General features: G+C 38.4%; 1 protein-coding gene across 11 annotated transcripts in view; it reads left to right on the forward strand.

Annotated features, from left to right (window-relative positions):
* The window catches only part of NCF4 (neutrophil cytosolic factor 4), a 55,536-nt gene extending 29,125 nt beyond the window's left edge, over positions 1 to 26,411 (forward strand). For 7 of the 11 annotated variants that reach the window (XM_027667344.1, XM_027667367.1, XM_027667341.1 and 4 more), the window contains 10 exons: positions 17,578 to 17,662; positions 18,837 to 18,990; positions 19,290 to 19,360; positions 20,754 to 20,881; positions 21,849 to 21,906; positions 23,485 to 23,583; positions 24,323 to 24,453; positions 24,547 to 24,612; positions 25,389 to 25,613; positions 25,990 to 26,411. In XM_027667344.1, coding sequence (XP_027523145.1) covers positions 17,578 to 17,662; positions 18,837 to 18,990; positions 19,290 to 19,360; positions 20,754 to 20,881; positions 21,849 to 21,906; positions 23,485 to 23,583; positions 24,323 to 24,453; positions 24,547 to 24,612; positions 25,389 to 25,613; positions 25,990 to 25,999 — 1,027 coding nt within the window. In that variant the 3' untranslated portion in view covers positions 26,000 to 26,411. Of the gene's footprint in view, positions 1 to 14,384; positions 14,482 to 15,167; positions 15,375 to 17,577; positions 17,663 to 18,836; positions 18,991 to 19,289; positions 19,361 to 20,753; positions 20,882 to 21,848; positions 21,907 to 23,484; positions 23,584 to 24,322; positions 24,454 to 24,546; positions 24,613 to 25,388; positions 25,614 to 25,989 lie in introns of those variants that run through there. The other 4 variants (XM_027667401.1, XM_027667409.1, XM_027667419.1 and 1 more) reach the window with 4 other exon arrangements.
* The last annotated feature ends 519 nt before the right edge of the window (positions 26,412 to 26,930 follow it).

The following is a 26,930-nucleotide window of genomic DNA, read 5'->3' on the forward strand; positions in this document are numbered from 1 at the left end:
CTAAGGAAGTCTATAACTACTAGCAGAACAGGAGCACTGTTATGTCAGCTGTTTATTTATTGCCAATATTTCATTAGAAAACAATTCTTCCATTTACATAATTGGTAAATGAGACATCTTCTCAAGTTTAATTCATGATTTGAATCCAGCCAAGGAGAATAACAGTAAATAAATCTGTAGTGCTGTTTCAGTCACCCTGATGAAATGAGTTGTACAGCATCAGTCTAGTTGTTAATAAGCAGATACACACAAAACAAACTTATGTGCACTAGAAACATATATCCATGTAGTTCATGGCCTAAATCAGACCCAAACACTGAATTCTCCTGTGCTTTCTCTTCTTCATCTCTTTAGGTTGCCTAAGGAGAAGACTTCAGGAAGGAAACCTCTACTCTTGCTGCCTATTCTAAACTTCTTAAGAGAATGGACAGACATTCAAGTGTCAGCTTGTCCAGCAGCATTCACCTGGGATTCCCTCAGGTAAACGTCGAATTGAAAAATTGAGTTTGTTTCTTGTAACATCCTTATCCTCTGAATTAATGAGAAAAAATTATTAAAGAAAGACTCCAGGCATATTCCTAAGGGAAGTATGTTTTCTCTGCCATTTCCAGTGTATCACAACTTCTTCTTACAATTTCCTTTTAGATATTCCTTCTGATAATCATCTTATCACCTTGTTCATAATCTTATGTATTGGGATTTCTTTAGTTTCCTCAGAAAGTGAAAAAGTTTATTCTTATAGTTTAAAATATTATTTGCAAAAAAAAAATATTTATTGGACTAACCCATTTAATAGAAACTTGTATTATTTTTATATTACATTTTTTATATTATGCACATCTGAATCGATCCTCATTATGAACATAATTTTTTTTCTTGGATGTTTGTATTGTTTCTCTTTCCCAAAAATGTTCACAGTGGCAATCTCTCGTAGCAATCACCTTACTGCGGGCATTTTTGCATTCCTCCTTTCAGAAGTTTGTATGTATGTTCCTTGTGTAGGTAAAAGAAGGCTTGTAATCAAGAAGTGGTTGTAATCTAGAAGTGGAGCATCCACACAGCATGTGGTACAGATGCATCAGCACTTTTAGCTCATGTTATGGTATTTTGACAGTTATTTGTAAGAGGCAGTAGCCTCCCAGGGCCTTTGAGTTTTGATCTCAGTGGGACACAGAAGCTGCTGTCTTGAAGAAGAATGAAATATTTCAGAAAATTGAACATTAATATCTTGCTTGTGGATGAAGGAGAGACCCACAAGACACAAATGATGTGTTGGTTGGCAGCATTTTGCCTCTTTGAAATGTATCATCTCTGTTATTTTTCTGCACTTCTGTTGACAATTCTGCTCTTCAACTGGGGAAGGAAAAAACAAGTATCAGAGCATACTAAAAACCTTGTTATTCTCTGAGGTAGCGCCCCTCCATGTCTTCCATTACTATCACCTGGCTGCCTAAGAACTCGTTTTTCCAACACTTACTCCTGTTAAAGGGCAGACAACTGAAATGCCGAGAAATCCACTGTTTACGTGAGACCACACAGTACAGCGGCACAAGAAATTGCATGTTACATCCTGTCCTGGGATGATATCTTCCAGAGTGGGCCATCCTTTCCTTTTTTGTTGCTCTAGGTCTTGATGGTGAGAGGTATTGCTTGTGACAGCAGTTTGACTTTGGTGGAGCAAAGGGATCATCCCTTTCACACAGAGGATCTGTTTGTTACTTGACCTTTTCTTTGCTACCAGGTTCACCCTGTTTATTGCACAGCATGTTTTCGCTTTCCAACTGGGCTTTTTTTACTCTTTCTTAATAGAGATGGATTTGTTCTAATTATTAATATTATTCATAAACAGGAAATATAAACATATTGTAACAACGCTTAAAGCTGTGGTCACAAGAGACAGGGAAGAGAGAGTGGCTCTGCCTTCTCCCAGGAGAGGGAAAGTTTGCTAATGCCCTGTGAGGGAATGACAGATGATTTCTCTCTCAGGTTATACATGCTCTAAATCCTCGCCACCATTTTTCTCCGGCAATGAGGAGACAGATGCTGCTCTAACAGCACAGAACTTGTGCAAATCCCTTACAAGAACCTTTATTACTGCTATGAGTAAAAACAAGTGACTTGCTTAGCCTTTCATCCTATTTTTAGATAAGCTTACATTTCTGAAGGACACATTTGATCCCCTTATATGGTTTTGGCTAGTTTTCTGTTGATTTATTTTTTCCCTTTTCTTATAGTGTGATATGGGAGGATGAAGGTGGGAGAAAGTATCTGTTTCTCTGAGCTGTTGTGTTAGTATTTGTTAGCCTGACACTTTATGTGATGTGCCCAGCTCCCTTTCTAGCGATTTCTAGTAGCCATGGGAATACAGACAGCACAAATCACACTTTAGACACCCAATTTCTCTCCTAAGAAAAAACAACTTATGGAAAGGATAGAAAAATTATTTTGGAAACAAATCTTTGATTTGGCCTCAGAGTAAATGCTATGAAGTCTCTGGGGAGCAAGTTTGGTTTTATTTCACCAGTTTAGTGTAACCTGGTTTGCAAGAATTACTTTTACATCCAGGGAGCTGCACTCTCAACTCAGTTGTCTTTTTAGGATCTGAACCATCTTCCACAGTTGTTGTTGAGACTCTTGTGATGTTTTTAATGGAGATTTCACCAGGCCCCTTTTCTAGAGCTTTTCTCAGGAATTGTAATGGGATGGGAATCAATTAATACCATTGAATAATTACTTTGTAGACAAAAGGCCAGTTTGTTAGGGACTTCATTGACACTATAAAGCTATGTGGGTACTGATCTCTTGTTAGATATCAGTGACTTCTGAAAACTACTGATGTTTTAGATTGCAATTACTGTCTCTCAGGTAATAAATCTCTATCATATGCCATTTCCTCTTAAGCTTCCATATTAAATGCATGTACTTTTTTCTTTATAAGAAAGAGTACATACTGGACTGTCCTGTTTATGTTTTGGTTTGGGTTTTTGGTTTGAGGGTTTTTTTTTATTGTGATGTTTGTTTTTTTCTTTGTTGTTGTTTTTGTTGTTTGTTTTTTGGTGTGTGTGTATATATGTAAGGATACATAAGTGTCCATCTTCTGACACAAAAGAACCACAAAATTCACAGTTCTGAAATAATAAGGGATGATTATGGATTGTCATCAAAACTAACCAACTATTGATGTTGACATGCAAATTTTTAAAAACACTGTATGTTATTACTCACTAAAGGCAGGAGAGATATCTCTTCTGATAAGTACTTATGAGTGTGTAAGAGAAGTAAACATGGGAATGATTGAGTGTTTGAGGATGAAGACTGGGGAACACGCTGAGAGAGAGAGATGTAGATAAATACCTTTTCACCATGGGTGTCAGTTGGACCAGATGTCTCAAACATGCACGCAGCCTTAACTTAAGTCTGTATGCGTATATACCTTCTCCATATACAATATACACATTTGTAGAGGAAAGTATATACCTATGTGAAAAATTATGGGTATGCATGTATGTACACACCTGATGTGGATTTAAATGACAAGTTGTTTCCACAATGGAGTTCTTGCTCATATAAAATCAGGGAAATTGTTGTCATCTTGAAAAATGTATGGAAACTTTGAGAAACTTGTAGACCAAATCATGGTTCTCCTACCCTTTGATAAGTGGAACATTTGGAACTTTCTGCTCCCTACCCCAGAAGTGCATCTGATACACTGTACAGGGATTTCAAAGTTTAATTTAGCTTAACTCTTGGCTGCAATCAACTGCTGATAAATTTAGTTGGGGGATTAGGGAACCGTAAAGACTAATAGCTCCTTAAAAGGAGCCTGAAGATGAGACAGCAAAACAAAAACATCTGCTGAAGTCTGCCTTAGAATGATAGCACACCATACAGTCTGAGTTTAGAGAAATAAATAGGCTGGTTTTGGGCAAGAAGAGATTTTCGTAGATATAGACACTTTGAAAAAGAAAGCCAAATCTGTAAGTATTTAAGGGAGTTGTTCACTTTACAAAATGAAGGAGAGGATATCTTGACTGGAATCAATAGCATATAGCAAACATCCTTCTCCTGTAGTTCTAGATAATTTGCTAGCCCTTTAAAAATAGCTATTATTAACTCATTTTCCCCATTATATCTTTCTTAAGGACTGTCACATTTGCATAAAGTCTTTGGACTTCTGTGGCAGCATTAATTCAGGTGTAAATTCTTAGAGTGTGGCTACCACATCTTTTTAAATCTACCTATGGATAGTAAAAGTAGACATGTTGACCAGTACTTTATATGTCCAGTCAAAAATGGAGACTCAAACCAAATCGATACAGGAAAACTCAGACAGATATTTATTTGCAGAATAGACTTATTAGAAATTACTAGAAGTTTCTCTTCCTAGATGCTCCTTCTCACTTTTTTTATAGTGCATCACATTTCCTATATTGAACTGTAACTGGGGCCTTTTTTAAGTATTGTACTTGTATGTCTCATAGCGAGAAAAAATTCTTATACCAAAGGCACTGTGATCTTGCACAGTCTTCTTTATCCTTAACTTTTAAACCATGAATAGTCCCTCTCAAGCTAGATTTGTAACCTAAATGAGAATCCAGTAACTATTTAATGCCATATTTTCCTGTCTTCACGTTGCCTTCTGCTATCCTGCTATCTGCTATACAGATTAATTTTTTTATTGGCCAAGAGCCCAAGAGAGAACTTAGGTGAGAAAAGGTTAAAAAGAAAAAAGTATTTGAATAATTATTATTCAAACTAAGACGGAGTAATCATTTGATAAAATTTAAATCTGCTTAAAAAGAAATGTCCTTTCACAGACTGTTTAATTATCTTGTGAGTTTAGCAGCTGGATGGCTATTATCTCAACAAAGAGTTTATTGAGATTTGAAGAAGGATTATATGTAAAAGTAGAGTGTCTGCTGTTAGCCTAGCTAAATCTGATAGACTTTGAAAGCAAAAGCATAAGACAATCATCAGTAAGAATGTGAACTATATTGCCAAGGCAAGTGTGTATTAAATTTTTTTTTGTTTCATAACTATTGGAAAGACAGTGTTCAGAGTAGAAAGGTCTGCTTTGATGAATCAAAATATGGATTCAAGAGTGAGAGAAACTAATGATTTTTCTAGTATAAAAATTTCTGATGTTCATAAACTCTTTGTATATTTACATCATGATGTAGGTGGACTAGTAACCCCTGTATCTGGCGTTCAAATGTATATCAACAGTGACTTTTCTGTAACTGAGAGCAAAATGTCCCTAACTTTTCAAGTTATATCTCTGAAATACCAGTTGGAGTTAAGTAGTCATATGGTGAAAGTGTTATCTTCTGTGATTCTTGTTCTCTGAACCAGGTATATCCATAAAACTCTGCAGACTTTCTGATTGTTCATTGGTTAACAGCCTAAAGAGTCTAATTTCAAGTTGTGTAAATTTTTCTTCATCCTTTGTTTCACTGTGTCAGGCATATAGCCAGGCATGCTAAGTGTCTATTACCCTTTTATTTCTTACACTATGACTCTTGATGTCTAAAGGCCACAGCATTAGCAGGAATAAAGAGACTGAGGGTAATGGGAGCCAAGCTACTAAGGCAAAAGAAAACCTGAAGAAGTTTATTAATTACAATTAATTAATTAGCAATTAATTAATTAACAATTAATTAATTGTTAATAAAATTAGTGCAGGTCTAGTGCTTGCTGTATTCATTTTCATGGCAGACGTATTTCCCTCCTCCCCCCATTCTGGGCACTGAATACTTGATGTGTCAGGCGACATTTGAGGAAGGCTGCTCTGAGGAACTTTAGGCATCTAGCTCCCCTGATTATTTTACAAGTATCATTAGTGCAGACCAGGTTTTCCCTGGGATTACCAGGTCAGTTTATGACTTTCTTTGTCATTCCAAAGCTTCCCCACACACTTGATAGACTTGATGACAAGGGAGCTGACAAAGCAGAAGCAGGCCCAAAGCCAAATAATTAGCTTCTCTTTGCCTTAAGAAATTATTTTCCAACTCAGAGATTCAAGACTAGAAGAACAAAGGATGAGATTGGGATCAAAAAGGACAATAAAAGGTGATGTGAAGAGGCAAGCAGGTTGAGGAAGAAGATGGGATTGGAGAGGGATTAGCACCATAAGGGGAAAATGGTGAAGAAGGAAAAGTTGGAGTTCAAAGACAAAAGTATTTTCAGATGCATGAGGTAGGTAGTATAAGCAAGGCATGTAGATCAGTTGATTGCTTCTTCCTGGCAATCCAATCAGAGAATATCCATCAATACATTTGGCTATGAAGTTATTAAAGTAATGACTTTGTAAGTGTTGGTTTTAGAACTTGTCTTTCCTCCCATTCCTTTCTCCCATTCTTTTTTTTTTCTTTTTATACAAGAAATTTTATTTTATAGCACAGTACTATAGACTATCTGAAGTGTTCACAGTTGCCAAATGCATGTGAGATTTTAATTTAGGTCAAGCAGATTGTTTTGGATAATTTGACCAGTAACTGATGGAGACTTTTGTTAGCTGAAGATAGCATCTGATATTTGAATATAGAACAAAGAAGGTTAGAAGGGGCCACTGGATGTGATCTGTGCAATGAATTGCTCAAAGCTGACCTAATATAAAGGATAGGTCAAATTTGTCTAGTCAAAGTTTGCAGATTCCCCCAGATGGAGATCCCATAGCCATTCTAGGCCTTTGTTCCAGTGTCATGCTGAATTATTTTTTCTTATGTCCAGTGAGATTTTTTTGCTTGTTACATCTTGAGATTTTGTGTCCTGTCCTTTCATTGTCCACCTAGGAGAAGGGTCTAGCTGTGTTTTCTCTTTAATCCCATTTTGTTTAGTTGGATTAACAATTATATCTCCCTATTGGTCTTCTCTTTTTTGCACTAAACAAAGATAGCCTTTACTTAAGCCTGGTCTGCAAAATCGCATGTATTGTGGATCTGAAAGTATAGTTGTGCTAGGCAGACATGCTGTCAGACAGTGGAAAAAAGGCTGTGATCTATTAGCTTTTATAATGGAGAGGTCTTGGCAAGGCGTATTACCACCTCAGGACACCTACAGACTTCTAGGTACCAACACAGTATATTCCAGGCAGCTCCCCGAAGGGTAAAATCAAAATTTTTATTCATCAGTTTCCCCTTCCTATCTCCTAATGTAAATTATCCTGGTGTATCTAAGAGATATAATTTATGGCCAGCCTGCTGGCTGGTCAGCTTCATGTCTCATAAATTAGATAGCCAGACACATGTGGGTCAAGTTTAGAAATACACTGCACTTTTTTAGAGGAAAGACGGATTCTTCCCAATCCTTCCTTACATTTGATTGTTTCTACACATCCCTATTTTTTCTTCTATGTTCCTCTTTTTGTCAGCTGTGCACTGTCCCTATTTTTCCTCTCATTCTCTTCTTTTTCTGCGGTGGAAGATGGCTGTAGCAGATCAGTATACGGAGTTATCTGACTTTTATGCCTCATGTTTTGTTTATCTGACACCCCAGATATGGAATAAAGGACTACATTACTCTTCCCAGTCCTTCCCTTCTTCTCTCTACACAGGCACGTATTTCACGATGGGACAAACTGCTAAGAAAGTTCTTTGGATGCTAAAGCTTGTGATGTTCTCTTGCAGTTGAACAACAGTAAAAGAAGTCCCAGTTCTTCTCAAATTCTCAAGAAAGATTTCATTTAGTCTCAGACCAGGTTTCTACTTGATACTGCTGGTCAACATAATTATCAGAGAAGCATTAGTGAGGAGGATGCTGTACCACCTAAAGAAGTCTTTAGGCAGTGCGGTTTATTTTGTTCTGGCATGAAGTGTTTGCAGTAGGAGAAGTTATTGATATAATTCCATTATCAAAGTTCTTTTTTGTTTTTCTTTTTAACCTGAAGTCCACTGAATATGTGTTGTGGATACCATCAAGAGAAAGAAAGTTGGAGTAGGGAGAAGACAGTGGTGTGGTATTTTCTCTTCTAGCATTATTGGCACCAAAGTAGAAGTAAGTAGTATTGAAAATGGGTCTAATTCAATATTTTCTCTACTGTGGAAAGTAGATGATTCCAATAAAAGGCATCAGTAAAGATTTCTTCAGTCAGCTGGAAGCAAAGAGGGGCATCTGGCATAAAGCTTTTTCTGGTCAGTTAATGGGGATGCATCAGGTTCAATCCCCTTTTAAGTACATCAGCCCATATTTTTAAGGTTAGTTGTTCATCTTTATTTATTGGAATATATTAGAGTGCAGGCTATCTCTGTGAGATGCAGAGATGTTAACTGGGGTGGGGAAAAGAGAAACCAGATTCTCTTTTAAATCCTTGATTATAATATTGCAGAAATCACTTCTTACTCTATCTCATCAGGGTAGTATTAAAAGAGCATTGTGTCCAAAAACCTGATTTAGTTTTAGAGCAGCCAGACATAACCTAATGTGGGAAAAAAAGGGGAAAACTGTGCATCTTAAGCTGAATGGGTCTTTGTAATTGCTGGGAAATCCACTGGACCATCTGTTGCCAAACAGGACAGAGAGAGCTGGAGATAGATCCCTGGTAGATCTAAGAGCCAAAAATCACCTAAACATCCTGGACAAGTTTGGAAGCTTGTTTTTTGTTTCTTGTTTGGCTCATTTCCTTCTCCCATCCCCCATTTCTCTACAGCAGAAGCAGTGTTGAAGGGTGTGCACTCTGTCTGGCAGGCTCTTGGAGGAGTCTCTGGCCTCAAATTACTCAGCTTGAGAATTCTGTGCATAAAATTAGCAGCAGAGTTCTGTGTATTAGGTGCCAGGGAAAAATGTCACATTCAGCAGAACTCAAGAGGCGAGACGTGGAACAGAAAGAACTGGAACAGGACATCAATCCCCCTCTACCTTTTACTGTTTTGCAGCAGACATATCTGAGAGTGTCATAACTGGCTGGTTTGGAGTAAAAACTGTTTGGGTAGTAAATAGATTTTACTGCATGTTTTAGTAACAGGGATGTTTGGTTTTTATTCCCTTCCTCCTCCCTTCCTACTTTTCCTTTATTCTGAAGATTTTTTTATTCTTTGCCTTTTCATAAGGAAGGTGCTTTTCAATCATGAAGAAGTGCTGCTGACATAATTTTCTGCCTTCCTTTCCACCTTCCTGTGGTCTGATTCCTGATGAGAAACCCACTGTTATGGCACTACATTTACATCATGCAACAGCTTATACAAGTTGTTTGTAGTGAAATCTGGAAAAATAAATAAAGTGCAGGCAAACAGGGCAAAGGCACTGAAGTAGAGAGGAGCAGCTATTCAAGGACTGGATTCTATAGATACTATCTGAGTAGCAGCTATCTCATTCAGAAAAGCTATTACAGAAGAAGTCACAGTTAGAGTGTGTGTTTTGGCTTCTTTCTTACATCATAAAAGTAGTAAAATTCTTGCCACACCAATGTTATGTTGCCCTGAAGCATATGTGTGAACGAGGTTACATTAGTATCTGTATGTGGAGATGGATTGTCAGGAGACATAAATGAATTGTTTGGAGATGTACATGTGCACACATACATTTGCTGTGTTTTTCCAAGTGCCTTTGTAAGACAAAGTTATCAGGCAGTGCTGGTTTAATGTATTCCTCCTCATTCGTTCTCCCTATTGATGTCTGTGCTGTGAGATGGGCTGGGAAATTGATCTGCAGCTTAGAAAAAAATGTTTTTTACAGCTGGATTAGCTAGCTGATGTATTTTGCAGCAGAGCCTCAGAGGTGCCATGCTGTGGGGCAGGAAAAAACAAGAGTATGTGAGGACAGGGAATTTCCTAAGCTGATACCATCACCACATACTCATTTCTTGAAATCACAATTTCACAGTCCCCCACTACCTTTGTTTGGCTCAGATTATTGAAGCAATCTGCCAGCAGAATGATATTCCCAGATTAGGTAGCACTCTAGGTAGAAAGCTGTTCTTAATTTCCTTTCCTTGTTCTTTTCCATGGTAGGACAGGCCCATCAGCTACTGCTGTTTAACATATGTGATAGTTTAGCCACTACAGTCTTTTTTAAGGGTTTGAGCATCTGTTCTAAGGCCTGGCATTGGAGCATTGCTGGCACGTTTTGAAAGAACTACATTTTTATATTGTTTCTGTTTGCACTGCAGGTGGGTTGCTGAGGATAATGGCTGTAGTTTCTCACTTTTCACCTGACTTTCCCAAAGAATTATACCTCTATTGAGCATTTTTCCTTCTCACTTTCACCCTCATGAGAAAAGTATTAGTCAGCCCTATTTTACAGATGGCAGAGCTAAGGCAGAAGGAATCACACATAGCAAGCCAGTGGCTGAACTGGCTGTGGCAGTTGAAAGGTCTCTTATTTAGACCTGGCTTCACATAACGAGGCAGCCTTCTGCCTTTTGAGGTATGGGAGACACAAACTCCAGCCTTCCACACTTGAAATGGACAGACTGGCCACTGATTTGGGATTGAATTTCTTATTAGTATAGTAATTGGCGGACTCATTCTACAAGTTTATCTTTCAAGAAATAAAGGCAATAAACGACCAGTAGGTGAGGCAGCAGATGAGACAGGCTGCAAGTATATACTGTGAGGAATACTGGCAGAATTTTGAAAATTACAGGACCTTGATATTTATTGCCTCTATATTTGCCACTTACCTGCCTATCCTAATCTCTAGCCCCCTTGCCCCCTGATTTTATTAAGGAATATTGTCCCAATTTATGAACCATTAGAAAATAAACTCTCTATAATGAGCAGACTGGATATTTCTGCACCAGAAAATTGTGCTTCTTTGACTATATCGGTGTAGCTTAAGTAGTACAACTCCCCTAGGGTAAAGACAATTATACCAGTGTAAAAGTGCATATCCAAATATAGCTGAGTCCCGAATGGGAAGGTACCTTTGTACCAGTAATAACTAGGTCCACAGTAAGGGACAGATTTAATTCCTTACCTTTAGAAACATAAGGTGACAAAACTGGGAATATAGCTATTTTATAATTTATGTATATTCCTAGGGGACTGATAAAGCCTTCACAGGTGGAGTTGGCCCACTTGAGGTCTGATTTACTGGCCAGTGGTACCTGTCTCTGTTCACTGTTCAGAAAACTTCACTTAACTAAAGGCACTCATCTAAAGTTTCTAAATTAAGTAAAAGGAATTTGGTCACAGGATTTTGTCAAATGGTTGGGGAAATTAAACTGTTAGTAACAGTGTAGGATGGTTTGAATGCAGCACTGCACAAATTTTAGCAAATCCCAACCCTATTTTGCAACTTGGGAAAGTTCAGTGAATATTTTTTTTTTTTTTGAGTAATTTTAACAGGTCTTTTGAACTTGTGAAATAGATGAAGCAGGATTTTCTTTGTCTTGAGCAGCAGTAACTCTGACAGATTTTTGATTCTCAAGATGATTAGGAGACTTAAAATACAAAGACTCTCCTGCCACAAAGATGCACTGCTGGTATGTGCTAAAACTAGGTTTAAACTTCTGGAGTTATATGTCTACAACTTCTGGTTGTAGACATAGCTCTCTTAGAAATTCTTTCCTGCTTCTTTGTCTGCAATGGCCAGTTACCAGATTTTGACATTGATGTAGCTGACTGGAGCACAGGGATACTTCCAGCCCACATCTGTCATGCACAATAGTAGTGACAAGCTCTGCCCTATATCTTCCTTATTTGCCTCTTATCCTGGAAGTGATATGCTATCTGGATGAAGGAACATTCTGTTGCTGTTCCTGAGCTTCCATTTTTCTCACTTAGCCTAGTCCTGGGCATCAATATCCACCCGAGCTATGCAAGAATAGAAAGCCCGATTGCTCATTAAGGAGAAATTACTTCTAACTCTTCCAATCCAAGTTATTCTACTATGCCAGAGATAAATCCTATATATTGTTAAAGTATTTTTAAAGGAAGCAGGTTTATTTTAAAAGAAGAATTGTTTTCCACAGTGAGGAAGATCATAATACTGCTTGTGATATTGCTCTACGTAAGAAAAGGTGACAAGATCTGGCTATTGCATCATGAACTACCAAACACCAGAATGGAACTGTTGAATGCATATTTCCAATATAGCTGATAAGGTCTAAAGAAAAACCTCACTTTTCAGAGTGTTTTTTTTCCCTGCAATACTTATTCCTTGCTTTGCTAAAGCAATAGAGGTGCAAAAGCCAAGATTCAGGTACGTGATTTAGTTTGAAGTTTTGAGAAAAATGTCATTTAAAAAAAGGCTGCTTTTTCTTTAATATTTGGTTCTGTAAAGCCCTTTCATGTTGAGTAGTAATTTATTCTAGAAATGGCACCATCAAATTCGCTGCCAGGAACAGTGTTAGATGGTGACCTTTAAATTTCTTTAGTTCAAGATGGATTATTTAGTTGTGTTTATATCAGCAGGGCATGAACAGAGTCCTTTTTTGTAAATGACTACTGGTTGCTTTTCACCCTAAAAAAACAGTAATGGAAACTGTGTCCAGATTTAAGTCAAAGCAAACTTCCAAATCTCTATATATCTATACTCCTGCGTCTTTTTTACTCCCAGCACAATGTGTGACCGGGAGAGTATCCATGCACTCAGACATTATGAGCTGAGTTGTTATCTAATGAATAATACAAAACCAATCAGCTCAACTTATGTTCTCTTTGTTTTTTTCCCAAGAAGTTCAGAAAGGTAGGACAACTTCAATTTCTTTTTTTTTTTTTTTTTTTAATGGGTTTATTTTCAGCTGTCCTGAAAGCATATAGCAAAGAAAGAGGGTCTTGTTCCCATTAGGCCAACTACCTCCTAAGTATTTTGGAGCACTACCTGCAAAAACACTCTGAAGATTGCATGGTGTCAGCATATGGTCATGATTCAGCCATCTGAGGATTTTCTTAGTAGTCTCCTTTAATTAATTAATTTGTTCCTATTTCTTGCACTTAGATGGATGCCTGGTTTCTCTTGCATATGTATAAGGGCCGATGCATAGGGCCATAATGACTGTGCCAGACACGGTGTATCGATGGGTTTTCTCAAAACTGGGAGTTGACCATGTCAGCTGATGACATCGGTTACTTTTCTAGCAGAGGCACATTTCTTGATGTGGGTACTGTCATTAAGGTATCAGTTTTGTAATGGACATTTATTTCATTCATAAAGTAATTGTTTTAGCAGAGAGAGCATGTGGATTTGACTAGACCCAGACTATTTTCTCAGCCTCAATAACAGAAACTGTTACTTCTGCTATAGTAGCACAATAGAAGGAATAGAGAGAAAACTGCTGGTAGTTGAGGCACTGATTTGGCAAAGCAGTGTTTCCAATCTTAGTCTCACAGCCTTGGTGATTCCTCTAATCAATCTTCTGAGGTAGGAATTTGCCTTTTGTCAGAAAAGAAAGTCTTGACTCTGACTGAGTTTAGAACAAGAATACATTGCAGAATTGTAAACTTTCTTAGCAGGTTTAGCATTGCTCTGTCAGGTTAGCATTATTACTTGCTGTAACCTCAAGTAGAGAGTAGTGGAATTGAGCTGCTCTCAATTTGTTTTTCTCAACTTACAGCAAAGCAGTTGCATAGACAATTTGTCTGTGAGATTGTCTGTCAACTTGTTCTTGAAAAGCCACATCTCCAGGTAAACAATGAGCAAGTATTTTTGCATTATGTCATATCCTCTGTCTACTAAAAAAATGTGTGTGCATTGTATCTATATTCTCTTCCGAGAGATTTGAAAACATTAGAATAACCTTTTTACGATTTTCTTATCAAAACTATGATATTCATCAAATAGAAAGGTACCTTAGAAGCACCTTTCTCTTTTGCTTCTATTAAAGTTTACACAGGTCTTGTGCTTTCCACATCTTTTTGTGTGTGTCAGGAGGGCTCCCCTGAATTTTCATGAGTTCGTATACATTGATATTGTGATTAAGAATTCTGGTCAAGGTGATCTCTTCCTATTTCCTTCTGAATGTCAGGAGAGAGCAAGAGGACTGCAGTTATAAAACTTGATTATTGTCTCTCTCACTCAAGGGAAGAGTATAATGAGCCTGATTTAGGGTTACATGAGGGCTGCACATTTAGCAGGCCTAATCAAGAAAGCAGAGTATACATCAGAGTGTGAAGTTCTATGGAAATACTTAGGTCCAACATCATCACTTAAAACAACTCTGCTAAGTCTGTGTTGGAAGCTCAGAGTAGCACTCAGAAAATGCAGTTCAGAATTTTGTAGGTTCTCCTGGTCCCTTCTCATCAAGAGGCACTATATCCCCTCTCCAATTCTATAATGGTGCCTTCAGTTACCCACAAAAAAGAGATGGGTGAAGAATTTACTTCATTAAAATGCAGTGAAATGCAGTTACTCTCAAAGCTGATAATTACAGTTGTAAATAGAATTTTATTTTGAAGGATGCCAGTTGATTTTTTGTCCATTCAGATGGGAATTTTTGTGCTTGACAGCGGAAGGAGGAGAAGGAAGCAAATACGTATTGAACATGAAAATGGAAGAGTCTGAAATGGAGAGGCAGATACCCATGACAGCTTTTGACTAAGGCGGGTAAGCTGTGTTGCAACTTATCTACAGTGTTAGGAAATGATGAGTTCCTCATCACTTTCTTGCTTTTATTTTCTTCTTGAAAAATTGTCAGCTGATTTTATACAAATACTCTATCACTACCATTTGAGTACAAGGCAGAGCGAGCCATTACCTTATCTTTGTATGTGGCAAATGTGGATTGTTTTGAGTGCATGAAGATGAAAAGGTCTCTATCTTTCAAGGACTTACATCTCCCTTACATTGATCCATCCTTCAAAGCTCATCTCCTGTGTCTGATACCATATGTTTGACAAGGTTGAACTTTCTGATGGCACTTTCTGTTCCCATTTGAAAATTTATTCTTTAGCTCCACCTCCTGGCTCTTGGTCCATGAAAAGGAGGATTCTCAGGAATCACAGAGCCTCAAGAAGGGATCAGAAGTATTCATCCTAGCTTACGAACACTAGTGTAGGGATGCATATGGGGACATTTTAGCTGAAAAAACAGAATTTGTTGAGCCCACTCATGCTGGCTTTCAACAGAGGCAAATGTTCTGGTGGTGAGGTGGACAACAGAATGTGTGGCTCGTAGTTCCTGCTTTTTGTTAGACTTTTGGTTTCTCAACTGTGGCAGTTTTGATACATGACAGAACAGTCTTTCTTTATGACTGTTTTTTCTCTGGTACTTCCTCAATCTTGTGGGGGTGGGGAGGTACAGGAGAAATCGTCTGACACTGAAACATTAAAAAAAGATCTCTGAGGCCTTGCAAAGGAGTCTTGTTTCACACAGGAAGAATTTGACTTTGTTCATCCTATTCAACCAGGGATTGTCCAAGAAGAAGAGGAGTAGAGCTTAGCCACCTGGATTCAAGAAGCTGAACCCATGTCTCTTCCCCGACAGCTGCGAGAAAAGAGGTAGCGTGTCTCTCCCTCCTCCTGCTCCCCCACAAGCCTCATGTAACTGCTGTGATCTGTTTGTTTAATTTGGATGCAAGCATCTTTGGTGATTTTTCTTGTTATCCTAGCTTCCACACCATTAGGCCACTCAGTGTGGAGCAGTCCATTTCTTAGGTTGGAGTGGACTTTCTTCTTTTTGTGAGGAATAGTCAGCACCTAGGCCATAATGGGTAATTGTCCTCTTTATAGCTACAAACAGTTTCCCTTTTACTGGGGTTTGTGATATGACTAATTATGTCTCCATAACCACATCCTTCTTCACAATAAGGGATAGTATTTACTGTGTTGTGGGTGGTGCTGATTCATGGCATTCTCCTCGAACAGCAAACTATTGAAGACCTTGCATCATTACTTCATCCTTTCAAATGGAAACACCTGTTTGGGATATTCTCCTGGCAGGATAAACCAAGAGAACTGACAGCTTTTTTTTTTGTATTATCGGAATATTTAACATTATGTCAGCTTGGAATTTCTTAGATGATCCTTTTAAAAGTTTCTCTCTACCTCATTTGTTACCCTTTTTTCCTCATTCCTGATGCTTTTTTTACTTAGGTGTTAATATAAATACCCCTCTAACAACACTGAATTATAAGACTGAAGAAAAGGTGAATTTGTCTTCTGCTTGTCAAAGCTGTTGTACCAGGGAGAAGGTCACAGACAAAAAAGCACCTGCCAGTCCTTGCTGTTATGTTGTGTGGGCATTATAGACAAGTAATATGACTTTGTAGTAATATGGCTGCAGCGGCCACAAAAACGCACACTCAGTCAGTTGACAGGCAGCGAGCACTTTATTTACAGAAGGCTTAGTTTTATAGTCTTTTCCTTCTGTCCACGCACAAATATACCATATCTCATTGGTTAAGTGTTCTTGTTCACGTGCCTAAGCTCCTTTTCTAATAGGCGGTCAGCATTCCTTCACGTGCTGGCAACTCTCAAAACAACACCTGTTATTTACTGCAGTTCTTCTTCCTTTTCTGTTTTTTTCATCTTCAGTGTTTACATTCCTTTACAATCTCATAGCTGTAACTGCTCAAATTGAAGGCCTAAGCTGTCTACAGCTCAGTTGTTTCCCTCATACGGCTGCTCTTTAGGTGCTCCTGCAAGGATCCTTCCTTCTCTTTTGCTTCAAATCCAATACTTTCTAAGATCTGCAAAGCTTTTTCTAACCCTGCCTACTATCATATGTTCCTTCACACATTTTTGACATTTTCAAACAAGTGTCTTTGCTCTTACTTCAGGTTGTCTGCTGTGAAGGTTAACGTCAAGATCACGGGTTCGATCCCTGTACGGGCTTAAGAGCTGGATTCAATGACCCTTGTGGGTCCCTTCTAACTCAGAGTATTCTGTGATTCTGTGATGAATCTTATCTATTGTGACTGGGAGATCTCCCTGTAAATATTTGCTAGCCTACTCATTCTTTTTAAAAACCTCTTTAAGAGTTTGCTTTATTGTGATGTTTACAAGAAAATGTAACAACATTTTGACAGCTGGTGCAGGCACCACTAGTTATGATATAGAATAATACTATGTTTGTCTTTCTTTGCTCTTATTCTGTTTGTGCTTATCCTTTGTTTCTTATCTTATATGTACAAGGTACGTGGTATGAATCTTGCACACGAAGTGTAAGGTTTTTAGGAATTAGCTTTGTGCTGTCAGTTTCTACAGCACCTAGCACAACAAGCTCTTTTCTCAGAACTGTTTCCTATTCCCTACAGTAATGCAGTAATAATAACAGTATAAATCATGATATATAATGATCTCCCTAGAATAAGATATACTGCGGCAGAGTTATTACTATAAGTCTTCTAAATGCTGTAGGAAGGATTAAGAATGCATCCACAGTTGATCACATTTTGCAGGAAAAGCTTAGCAGCTCAAGCATTTTTTTTTTTTTGTAGTTCTGCTCCTCTAGAAAGCCTAGGAATGATAAGGGTGGTTTTCAGGCATGTTGAATCCTCACAGTGGTCACTGACTTTGCTGAACTTACAGAAACTTGAAATCTTGAGATCAGACCTCCAGAGGAAGAGAAAGACACCAGGATTTTCTAGCTTCTTGATTTTGACAGTAAATAATGTGATATTGCCTTTGTTCTGTATGGCACAGAGACCTCGAAGGCTAATACCAGTATGAGTAACCTAAATCTTTTGTTCTTGCTTCACAGTGATTTTGACCAGCTTCCAGATGATGTACCTGTTTCAGCTAACATTGCAGACATTGAGGAGAAGAAGGGCTTTACAAACTACTTCGTAAGAAGGGAGATTCATTCTATCTCTATATGCCTTCATCTGTGACTGGTTTGGTCGTGGGAAGCAAAATGCAGTTAATCTGGTGTAATTGCTTTTTGCCATGAATAGTTCCATGTGGAAAACTTCTCAGTGCTTGTTTTTTCTAGAATGGAGCATAGTCTATCATAGATTTAGTCTAAAAATTTATTTTCTGAGTGAAATGTGACAGAGGTATCCTCTAACATCACTTGTTTTCTAAATTCTTACCTAATCTCCAATTTTTCCTGTTGGAGTGCTGTACCTTTGCTGAAGAGAGTGGTAAAGGAGTTCAAGAAGGGTAGAAGGGTAGAGTCATTATTCCTTAGTACTGGCAAGTTAGGATGCTCACATCTCCACAGAAGATAGCATATTAATAAAATATGAAAGAACACACAAGAAGGGAATAGTAGGGGAAAGCACTAAGGTTCTGAAGATTTTGAATATGACCAGCTCAGTCTGACTTCTGCTGGAGACTTTGCTCATAAACTCTTCCCACTGCAGTATGCAGGTTTTAGTCTGGAATGTAGTGATGTTTGATTGCTCTGTCTTTATGTTTTCTGAAGGATCTGGCTGCAATGTGACTCAAAGGTCAGTGTATGGAAATCATAGGTTTCTTTAGAGTAAAGCAATTTTTTCAGGAGATAAGAAATAAAATACTGGTTGGAGGCAGTCAGACCATAATTTCTGAAATTGTGTACCTTAAAGTCAAAAAGAAGTATGAATGCTTTCAACTCTGAAAAAATCAATTCATTTAGATGCCTGTCTATAAACTTAGATGTCCAAAGCATCTCACTGTAAAATATTTGTATTTACCTCCCTAATGTGTTTTGTTTGTCACTGAGGGAAGGTGTGTAAGCATAAAGTAGAATCTAGTCATTTCATGTTTCCTTTTAAGATTATATAGCATAAAGTAAAGCAGCCACAGGGATATGCATCATGGGAAATCCGGACCCACAAATATGCCACGCTGGTGCTAACTTGTTATTTTCTAGTTCTTGAGTCTGCAGATGCTTGACTGAAAGCTTGCTTTCCACTCTGCCCCTAAGAGAATATTCCCTCTAATGGAGCACTGATCTTATGATCCTATTGCCTTACTTTCATTTGGTAAGCATTTATGAGTATGAATATCAGCCTGAATCCCTCTTCTCTGTTTCAGATGTTTGTCATTGAAGTAAAGCTTAAAGGTCGTGGCAGATACCTGATTTTCCGACGCTATCGTGAGTTCTATGCCCTGCACACCAAACTAGAGGAGAGATATGGGCCAGAGAGTGATAATAGCCCATTCACCTGCACACTCCCTGTATTGCCAGGTAAGCTGTCAGTACCAAGTCTTTCCATGATTAGCAGCTTTATCAGCCCCAGGCTGTCCCAAAGAGGAGTTCATTGAGGGAACTAGTTGTGACAAGGAACTAGTTCCCAGCTGTAGATGCCAGAGAAGTCAAGCTCCATTGGCAGTACCTTCGCTTGTGGTAAAGTTCATTTAGAAACATAAAATGCTTTAGAAAATATGTATTTTCTTGGAGATCCTATTTTCTACTGATTGCTTCATTTCTCTGACAACCTCCTTTGTTTTTTCTTCAATAACTGTCACAGGTTTTATATTTTCCAGGAAAAGTTTTTGTTGGTGCCAAAAGGGAAATTGCTGAGAACAGGATTCCTATCCTAAATGTCTACATGAAGGTAAAACCTAATTTTAAGGTGGAGAATGCCCTGAGCACTGCGGATATTTACCCCTTGAAATCAGCTAAGAGACACAGTACTGTTACAATCCTAGGTATCTGCTTCTCTCTGTACTGATTTTTCTGAATACACAGTGTGCACACTGGGGTACAACCTGCAGTCCTCTTCCCCAGATTGTTCAGACTGTAGGATCTGCTGGAGTACACTGTTCACAGAGGCTCACTCACTCCCTTTGCATACAGATAGATGTCCTTAGCAAAAAAAAAACCCAACCCGAGATGTATGAGGAAATGGTGAATCTCCAGATGCTGGATGAATACAGAATTAGTATGTATGTCTAAAAGACTGGGAGAATGGTGTGTGGGTTGTGTTTTAACCTTGCCCACCAACTAAATACTGTGCAGTCACTTGCTCCCTCCTGTAACAGAATAGGGAGAAGAATCAGAAAAAGGTGAAACCCATGGATTGAGATAAGAAAAGTTTAATAATTGAGATAAAGTAAAATATAATCCTAATAATTGTTATTTAAAGGGAGATAGTGAAAAAGACAGAGAGAAATAAAACTAAAGAAAAAACCAAACAAGTGATGCACAATACAATTGCTCACTACCTGCTGACTGATACCCAGCCAGTCCTCTGAGCAGTGACCAGTGGCTCCAAGCCAACTGCCTACAGTTTATATACTGGGCATTCTATGGCATGGAATACCCCTTTGGCCAATTCGGATCAGCTGTCCTGGCCATGGTCCCTCCTCGTTTCTTGTGTAGCTCCTCACTACCACCAGAGCATGGAAACTGAAAAGTCCTTGGTTTAGTAAGCCACTAGTTAGAAGCAACTAAAACAGCAGTGTGTTACCAACATCATTCTCATGCTAAACCTAACACGCAGTGCTGTACCAGCTACTAAGAAGAAAACTGGCTCTGTCACAGCCAGAATCAGGACAGGTGGGCTTCTGGTTATACCTACTCTACAGTGAAGATGCATCCAGTAAACATCAAGGAGAGAAATTCTTTGTGTGCAGGTTAACTGAAGACCTGACTTCAAATCACTAAAAGCTTGAAGCACTAGCCAAGGCTTACATGACTTAAGATTGCCTTCTTTCCACAGTCATTCATGTTCTGAAGGGAAACACAAAAACCAATTTACTCCTGCAGTAAATCAGGTACAAAAAGAGTGAAGCAATGCATTGGCCAACTCCAGGAGTAAAGAAGAGAAACTGTCAGCTGTTCAGCTGTGTCCTGCTGAGTGAGAAGGGAGAGGAGAGAGATTTCTGGCAGTAATGAATATCCTTCATGATCCTGTAGGTCAGAGAGGCATATTTGTTGCATGTAAATAAATAGAGAATTGATCTCTCCCACTGCTACACTCTGCTTCCTCCTTGCTCTTGGCACAGAACCTACTCTGCCTCCCTGCTTGGGTGTTGATGGATGAAGATGTACGGCTGTTCTTCTACCACTCAACCTTCGATAGCGAGCAGGTGCCTCACAGACTGAGACGGCTTCGCCCTCGGACACGCCGAGTGTAAGTTATTGACATGTTTTTTCAGCATTTCTTGATGCAAAAGATGCTGTCCAGTTTTGGGGGGGGAGAGAGAGAGATGAGGGTCACCACTGTGTTTCCCATGTGAATCCATGAATTCCCAATATGAGGATCTTCGTGGTGGAGTGAACACAGTATTTCTTCTTTTCAGTAATCTCAGATTTTTAAAGTGGATGTGGTACTTGCAAAAGGAGAGTATAGCTTGCTTTTAAAAAATACTGTCCAGTTCTATCTGCCTGTATTTCTTTAATAGTAATCTCTATTATAATGTGCAGAATATACAGGCCAAGTTTAATGACATAGGCTTGCACCACTGAAGTCAATGTGAGTTTTGGCAATGAATTCAGTGAGATCTGGTTCAGACACTAAATGAAACTGAATATTTAATTTGTTTTTGTCCTTTGTCTAAACAGGGGCCTGTCCTACATAGCATCATTGACATCCCTTTGGAGAACTGTTAAGTAGACGCCATACTTCATTACCCTTTAGAGAAATTAATTCTCCTTTCAGCATAGCAAAGATGGACCCGCTTCCTTTTCACTTACCTCAAAGACTGCAGAAATTGCATGTGTGTATGATGACAGAGTTTGAACTAAATGCCATAAATGCTAGAAACAGAGATGCCCAGAAGGCAGAGTAGGGGGGCTGAGCAGTGCTGTGGAAGTCCAGGATACTGACTGTATTGAAAATTCCATCTGTTCTCAACAGCAGACACCATTAGATTGCTGCTACTCTGAACTGAAACTGAGGGAACTAGGGCAATGTTGTTGCATCCATATTTTTTTACTTCAGTGCTGCACACAGATTCATTTTCATGCAGTTTCTCCAGTGGTCTGTGGCTTGCGTGCCTCTTAAATAGTAAAAATGCAGACACTGTATTACTGATTGTGTAGCATTTTTTATGACTAGTAAGGCATGTTTATCTCCCTGTTGTCCCCTTCCTTTGCAGTAAAAGCATTTCACATCAAGTGCCTGTTTTTGACCGCACAGCAGCCCCACGGGCTGAGGTGAGTACTCTGCACAACCTGTCACAGGATAGGAGATTAAACTCTGTTTTACTTTGGTACCTCATCCATCAAGTTGCCTTTTCCAATTAGAACCTGGGGGAAGAAAGTGAAATCAACAGAGAAAAACAATTGATTTTAACATCAGGGAGTGAAACAAAGGATGGAAAGAAGTGTTTTGTTCCTCATCACTTGAGTAGTAAGAAGGTCCATTGTGAAGTCAGAACAACAGGACATTCAAAAATGAGACATGTACAGCTTGCTGCCAAATGGTGCATATTTGCATAGTGATAACCATAAATTAAATTTATAACAAACACAAGCTTCAGCTTCATTGACTTCAGCATATGTTTAAAAGCTTTTGCAGGTGAGGCATCTCAGTACTTTCTGTAGCATAAGTGTTCTACTGAAAAGTGCCTATACCCTTGTCTTTTGTGGTATGTTGTCTCAGTATTAAGCACATGAGACTGCTTTGTAACCAGTACTTGTCTGAGCATCGTCTTGCTTCCTGGAACTTTGCTATGTAAGATTAAAAAAGGCCATCAAATGCTTTGAGGTTTGTTGGTTTTGGTTTTCACACTGACAGTGACAGGTCTTGGAACAGTCATACCTCTTGGGTTTTATCTATGAATTGATTAATATCAATTATACCTACCAAAACTTTTCAAGAGGTGAAAAGAGGTTTTGAAAGAGCTACTAAATAGACACATGAACTATGAGCACAACAGTAGCCATTGTCTTTTATTTTTTATTGTTGGGAGAACTTTGGCATTAACAAAACTGAAAGAACTATCTCAACACAGAACAGAGAACACCTTTTCATTTTTGCTTCTCTAAGAGTGTTTAAATTGCTATCATGTTCTCTAAGGACAATGGGGGAGATGTGCATTTTTGTAACTCAGCAACATTAATTATCCAAGAACAGTTTGTTAGGATGGTAGCATGTACTCACTTCCTTTTTTTTTTTCCCCCCTGAAGAGGACATCTAAGTTCCATTTTAACTACGTGTCAATTTCCCAGGCTTCCCCAAATCTCTCAGTTCAGCATATAGACCTGAAAGCTAGACGTAAGAGCAACAGTTACTTACCCTTAAATTAGGACACAACAGTTCTGCAATTTTTTAAGGCTTTTTATGATATTTTGCAGCGAATCTAAAAGTTGTAAAGCTGCAACCAGAAATAATATACCTCTTCAATTCTCAGGATTTCAAGCTGTCAGTTGTCTTCAGTTCTGTTGTCTTATTTGCTCTTAAGTGTTTTCAGCTTATGTATATTTATTTCTCTGGTGCTCAAGGTTCTGCCACTTTAAGAATCCTAGCATGCAGTTCTCTCAGGGCCATGTTTATCCTAGTGCTTTCACTATTTCTTCGAAGCATTTTTGTGTGTGCTGAGTAGGAGAAGAAATTGTGAGAACTGCAGACTATGGTCAAATATATGCGACCTTATACCAGAAATACGTCTGTGATGACAAAATGCACACTGTCTTGCTGCTTTATGCTTTCACCTCAAGTACAGAACAGAAAAAAAGATTTACTTTTGTAATTCTGTGAATTAATAATTTCAGTGTTATTACTTTTCATAGGCACTGTTTGATTTTCCTGGAACCAATAAACTGGAACTCAGCTTCAAGAAGGGAGACTTGATCTACCTACTCAGCAGAGTAAATAAAGACTGGTTGGAGGTAAGACTGCAAGAGCAATACTGAGTTATTAGCATACCTTGACATATATGAGCAGAAAGGGTTCTCCTAATCCTTGCGACCTGTCTCCTCCTTTCAAGGAGAAACTCTACCATAATCAGGTCTTACTGTCAAGAATAAATCCTTGATTCCAAATTTGTAATTGCTGTGTTCCTTGATGGTTTTTAGCTTACAAACTTTCTGCCCTCCAGACTTCAGTTTTCATTTGCATTTTTTTCTGCTGGAATGTTCTTAAATTCTTTGGAAGTGATTAGAACACAAAAAGGCCACAGAAAGGACATGGAAACTCCATTTCAGTGATTAATTGGTTTCTTGCCTCAGGGTGAGTCGCTATATGCTTCATGCTTCATACCACAACACACGTCAGCCTGATTAGAGAGAACTTGGGTAATGCAGCAGTCTTCTGAAAGAGGATGAGGAGAACATACTGCGTGTTTGCTGATACGATATCTCTGCTTGCTCAAACACCACAGCCTTCCTTGCTAACCATCTGACTTTCATTTTTTACACACTGTTTCACTCTCCTGCCTGATATTTGACTATGCAATTGTATAATCTTTTTGTAGGGATGCCATCAGGTCACTTCCATAGCCTTTCTTTTCTGGATTATAGTAGAAAAATTCTTATTGTTGTTTCTGTGGAAATTAATTGAATTCCAGAACTTATGCATGTGGCCAAAATGGCGTGATTTTCTTGATTCTAATATTTCCCATCATTCCAGGGAACTGCTAATGATGCCACTGGGATTTTCCCATGTGCTTTTGTGAAGATCATAAAAGATTTACCACAGCAGGAAGACACAGTCAATAAAGTCCGCTGTTATTACCACAGTGAGACTGTGAGCACTATCAGGTAATAAGAAAATAGTATTCCATATTATTGCTGAAGAAACACCAATAATTCTCTTTTCATGATATGTAAAGAATAGATTTGTTCTGATTACAGGGATATCTCAGTGGAAGAGGATCTGAGCAGCATTCCATCATTCAAAGATCTCATGGAATTGATGAGGTACAATGCAAGCAGTTAGTTGTATATTTAATGCTTAAACATTTGTCAAGTTTATGCCAGTCCTAGATTTTTCACATTCTACTTGGTCATCACCAGGTTTTGGGTGTGAAATACTTTTAAATGTCTTGAAGAAGTTATACTTTGACTTGGCCCAGGGCCATCTGTGCAAACACCTGTCTTCCTGGGATTGTCAATAAGTATGGAATGACCCACACTTCTGATTCACTTATGCTGTGTAGAAGTTTCCATTTTTGTTCTAAGGTCAGAGCAATGACCCCTTGAAAACATCTTTTGCCTAATACCCTTCTTCAGGATGCAGGACTTCACCTTCTAACACCTGCTAAACTGCTGTTAAACTAACTTGATCTAGTGTTGAATATCAACACTTTAGAACATCAAATATTAGTAATAGAACACCCATGCTAATACTCTTACACTCCTCAGAAAAAAAGCAACTATAAGTAGGCAAAAGTGGGTAGTAACTACAGTCAGCATTTTTTGTATGGGAATTTTATCAAACATACAGATTAATTGTGCCATTTGTGTGGTGTTACTGGAAATGGTTCTTGGTTCTGATAGATTTCTTAGCTTAAACACAGCGCAGCACGAATGTGGCTGTATAATTTCCAGTACTAGCTGTATCAAGAGTGCCAACACATGCAAGGCTTTGTGTGGCTTTTAGCAGAGTTAATTAGATTGTCAGTATATTGTTCATCATGTAGCGCCTCCCAGGCATTCCTTGATTTCTGGGGATCAATCCATTCCTTTTCTACCAGGCGGGAGTTTGACCAAGATGACATTGCTTTGAATTATCGGGACCTTGATGGGGATCTGATCCGGTTGCTCTCCGATGAGGATGTTGAACTCATGGTATCTCAGAGCAGGAAAAGGCCCTCTGAGAAGCACTTTTTTCCTTGGAGGTTGCACATCACTCACAAAGATGACTTGGGTGTCTACAACACTAGTCCAGGAATAGATGCTACTCAAATAGTAGGAACAATGTAAGTGCTATATAGATATATTCCAGTAGGTAGCTATACAGTCCTTTAATAATCCCTCTCTTCAGACAGTTTCCTTTATTATGGCTTTGAAGTGACCTTGAAAAGAGTAATTTTTAGTAATATGTTACCTTTCAATGTAAAATCTGTACTTAGCTTCTACAGCTTTTTAGCACTCCTCTGCAATAAAGACATCTACATAGAAACCAGAGTAGGTGAGGAATAGAGAAATAAAATCACTGGCCATATTCACAAAGCAAGTCAGTGTTAGCCTGCAATAGAGATGTCCGGAGTCCCAAGACCTGCTCTGATCTCTATACTCGCTCCCAGAGCTAATTATTTGTCCAGAATGCCTTCATAAACTTTTCTTTTTTTCTAGATTGCCATAATTTTCTCTTCATTTGCTGATATGAACATTTGTGTGCCAGTGCATAATTATTTCTGTCATGTTGGAGTCTGACCAGGCATTCAGAGTTTGTTCTAGAAGGATTAAGAAAACTTTTTTGTACTTCAGTGAAGAAATTGCAGCCCACCTTAGCTTTCTTCTTTCCACTGCCCAATATATTGAATTTTTTGAATCAAACTTAGTACACCTGTGGTGTTCCTCATAGACCTTTTTGTAATTGTACAGACTACTTATTTCTGCATTCTGGGAAAACATACATGACGCCTATTCAAAAAGGAGTTTATTCTCTGTCTATCTTCTGCTTTCGGACACTTTGTTTCAAAGGAGAACTAACAAGAAATTACTGTATCAGATTCTTCAACAAATAAAGTTAAATATGAGTTTATCAATTTTTATTTAAAAGTTTTTGGGTCTTTTTTGGGGGGGGGATTTGGTTGACATTATTTTACTGAACTATTACAAAATGTAACTTCCTGTTTCAAAGACATTACAGTTTAGAAAGGAGATGAAGCAATATACAGTGATAATGTCAGTGATCTTACATGCTGTGATACATAAGAAAGTACATTGTAAGTTTGAAATCTAATGGCATGCATGGTCTGCAAAGCTTCTGGTGTGCAGGATTACTTGTTACCTGTTCCTGGAGTTTAACAGAGCAAATGACATCTGAAGATTTTTACTTACAGCTAGATCCTGTGATGTAAACAGCAATGCAGCATGTATGTCTGAAAATGGAGGAACATTTTCAGAGAGGAAGGGGAGGGAGGGAAAATGTCTGTTGGGAAACAAGAAATCTCTTTCCTAAGGGTGGGGGAAGAACATAAACATACTGGCCTCTGAAAATCAGAGCAGGATAATTCCTCTCTGCCTTTATACTCCATACAAAGTAAATTCTGCCCATCCAGCAAAGTTGC

Source organism: Corapipo altera, unplaced genomic scaffold (assembly GCF_003945725.1).
Source record: "Corapipo altera isolate COAL_440 unplaced genomic scaffold, ASM394572v1 1, whole genome shotgun sequence".
In the NCBI taxonomy this organism is placed as follows: Eukaryota; Metazoa; Chordata; class Aves; order Passeriformes; family Pipridae; genus Corapipo; species Corapipo altera.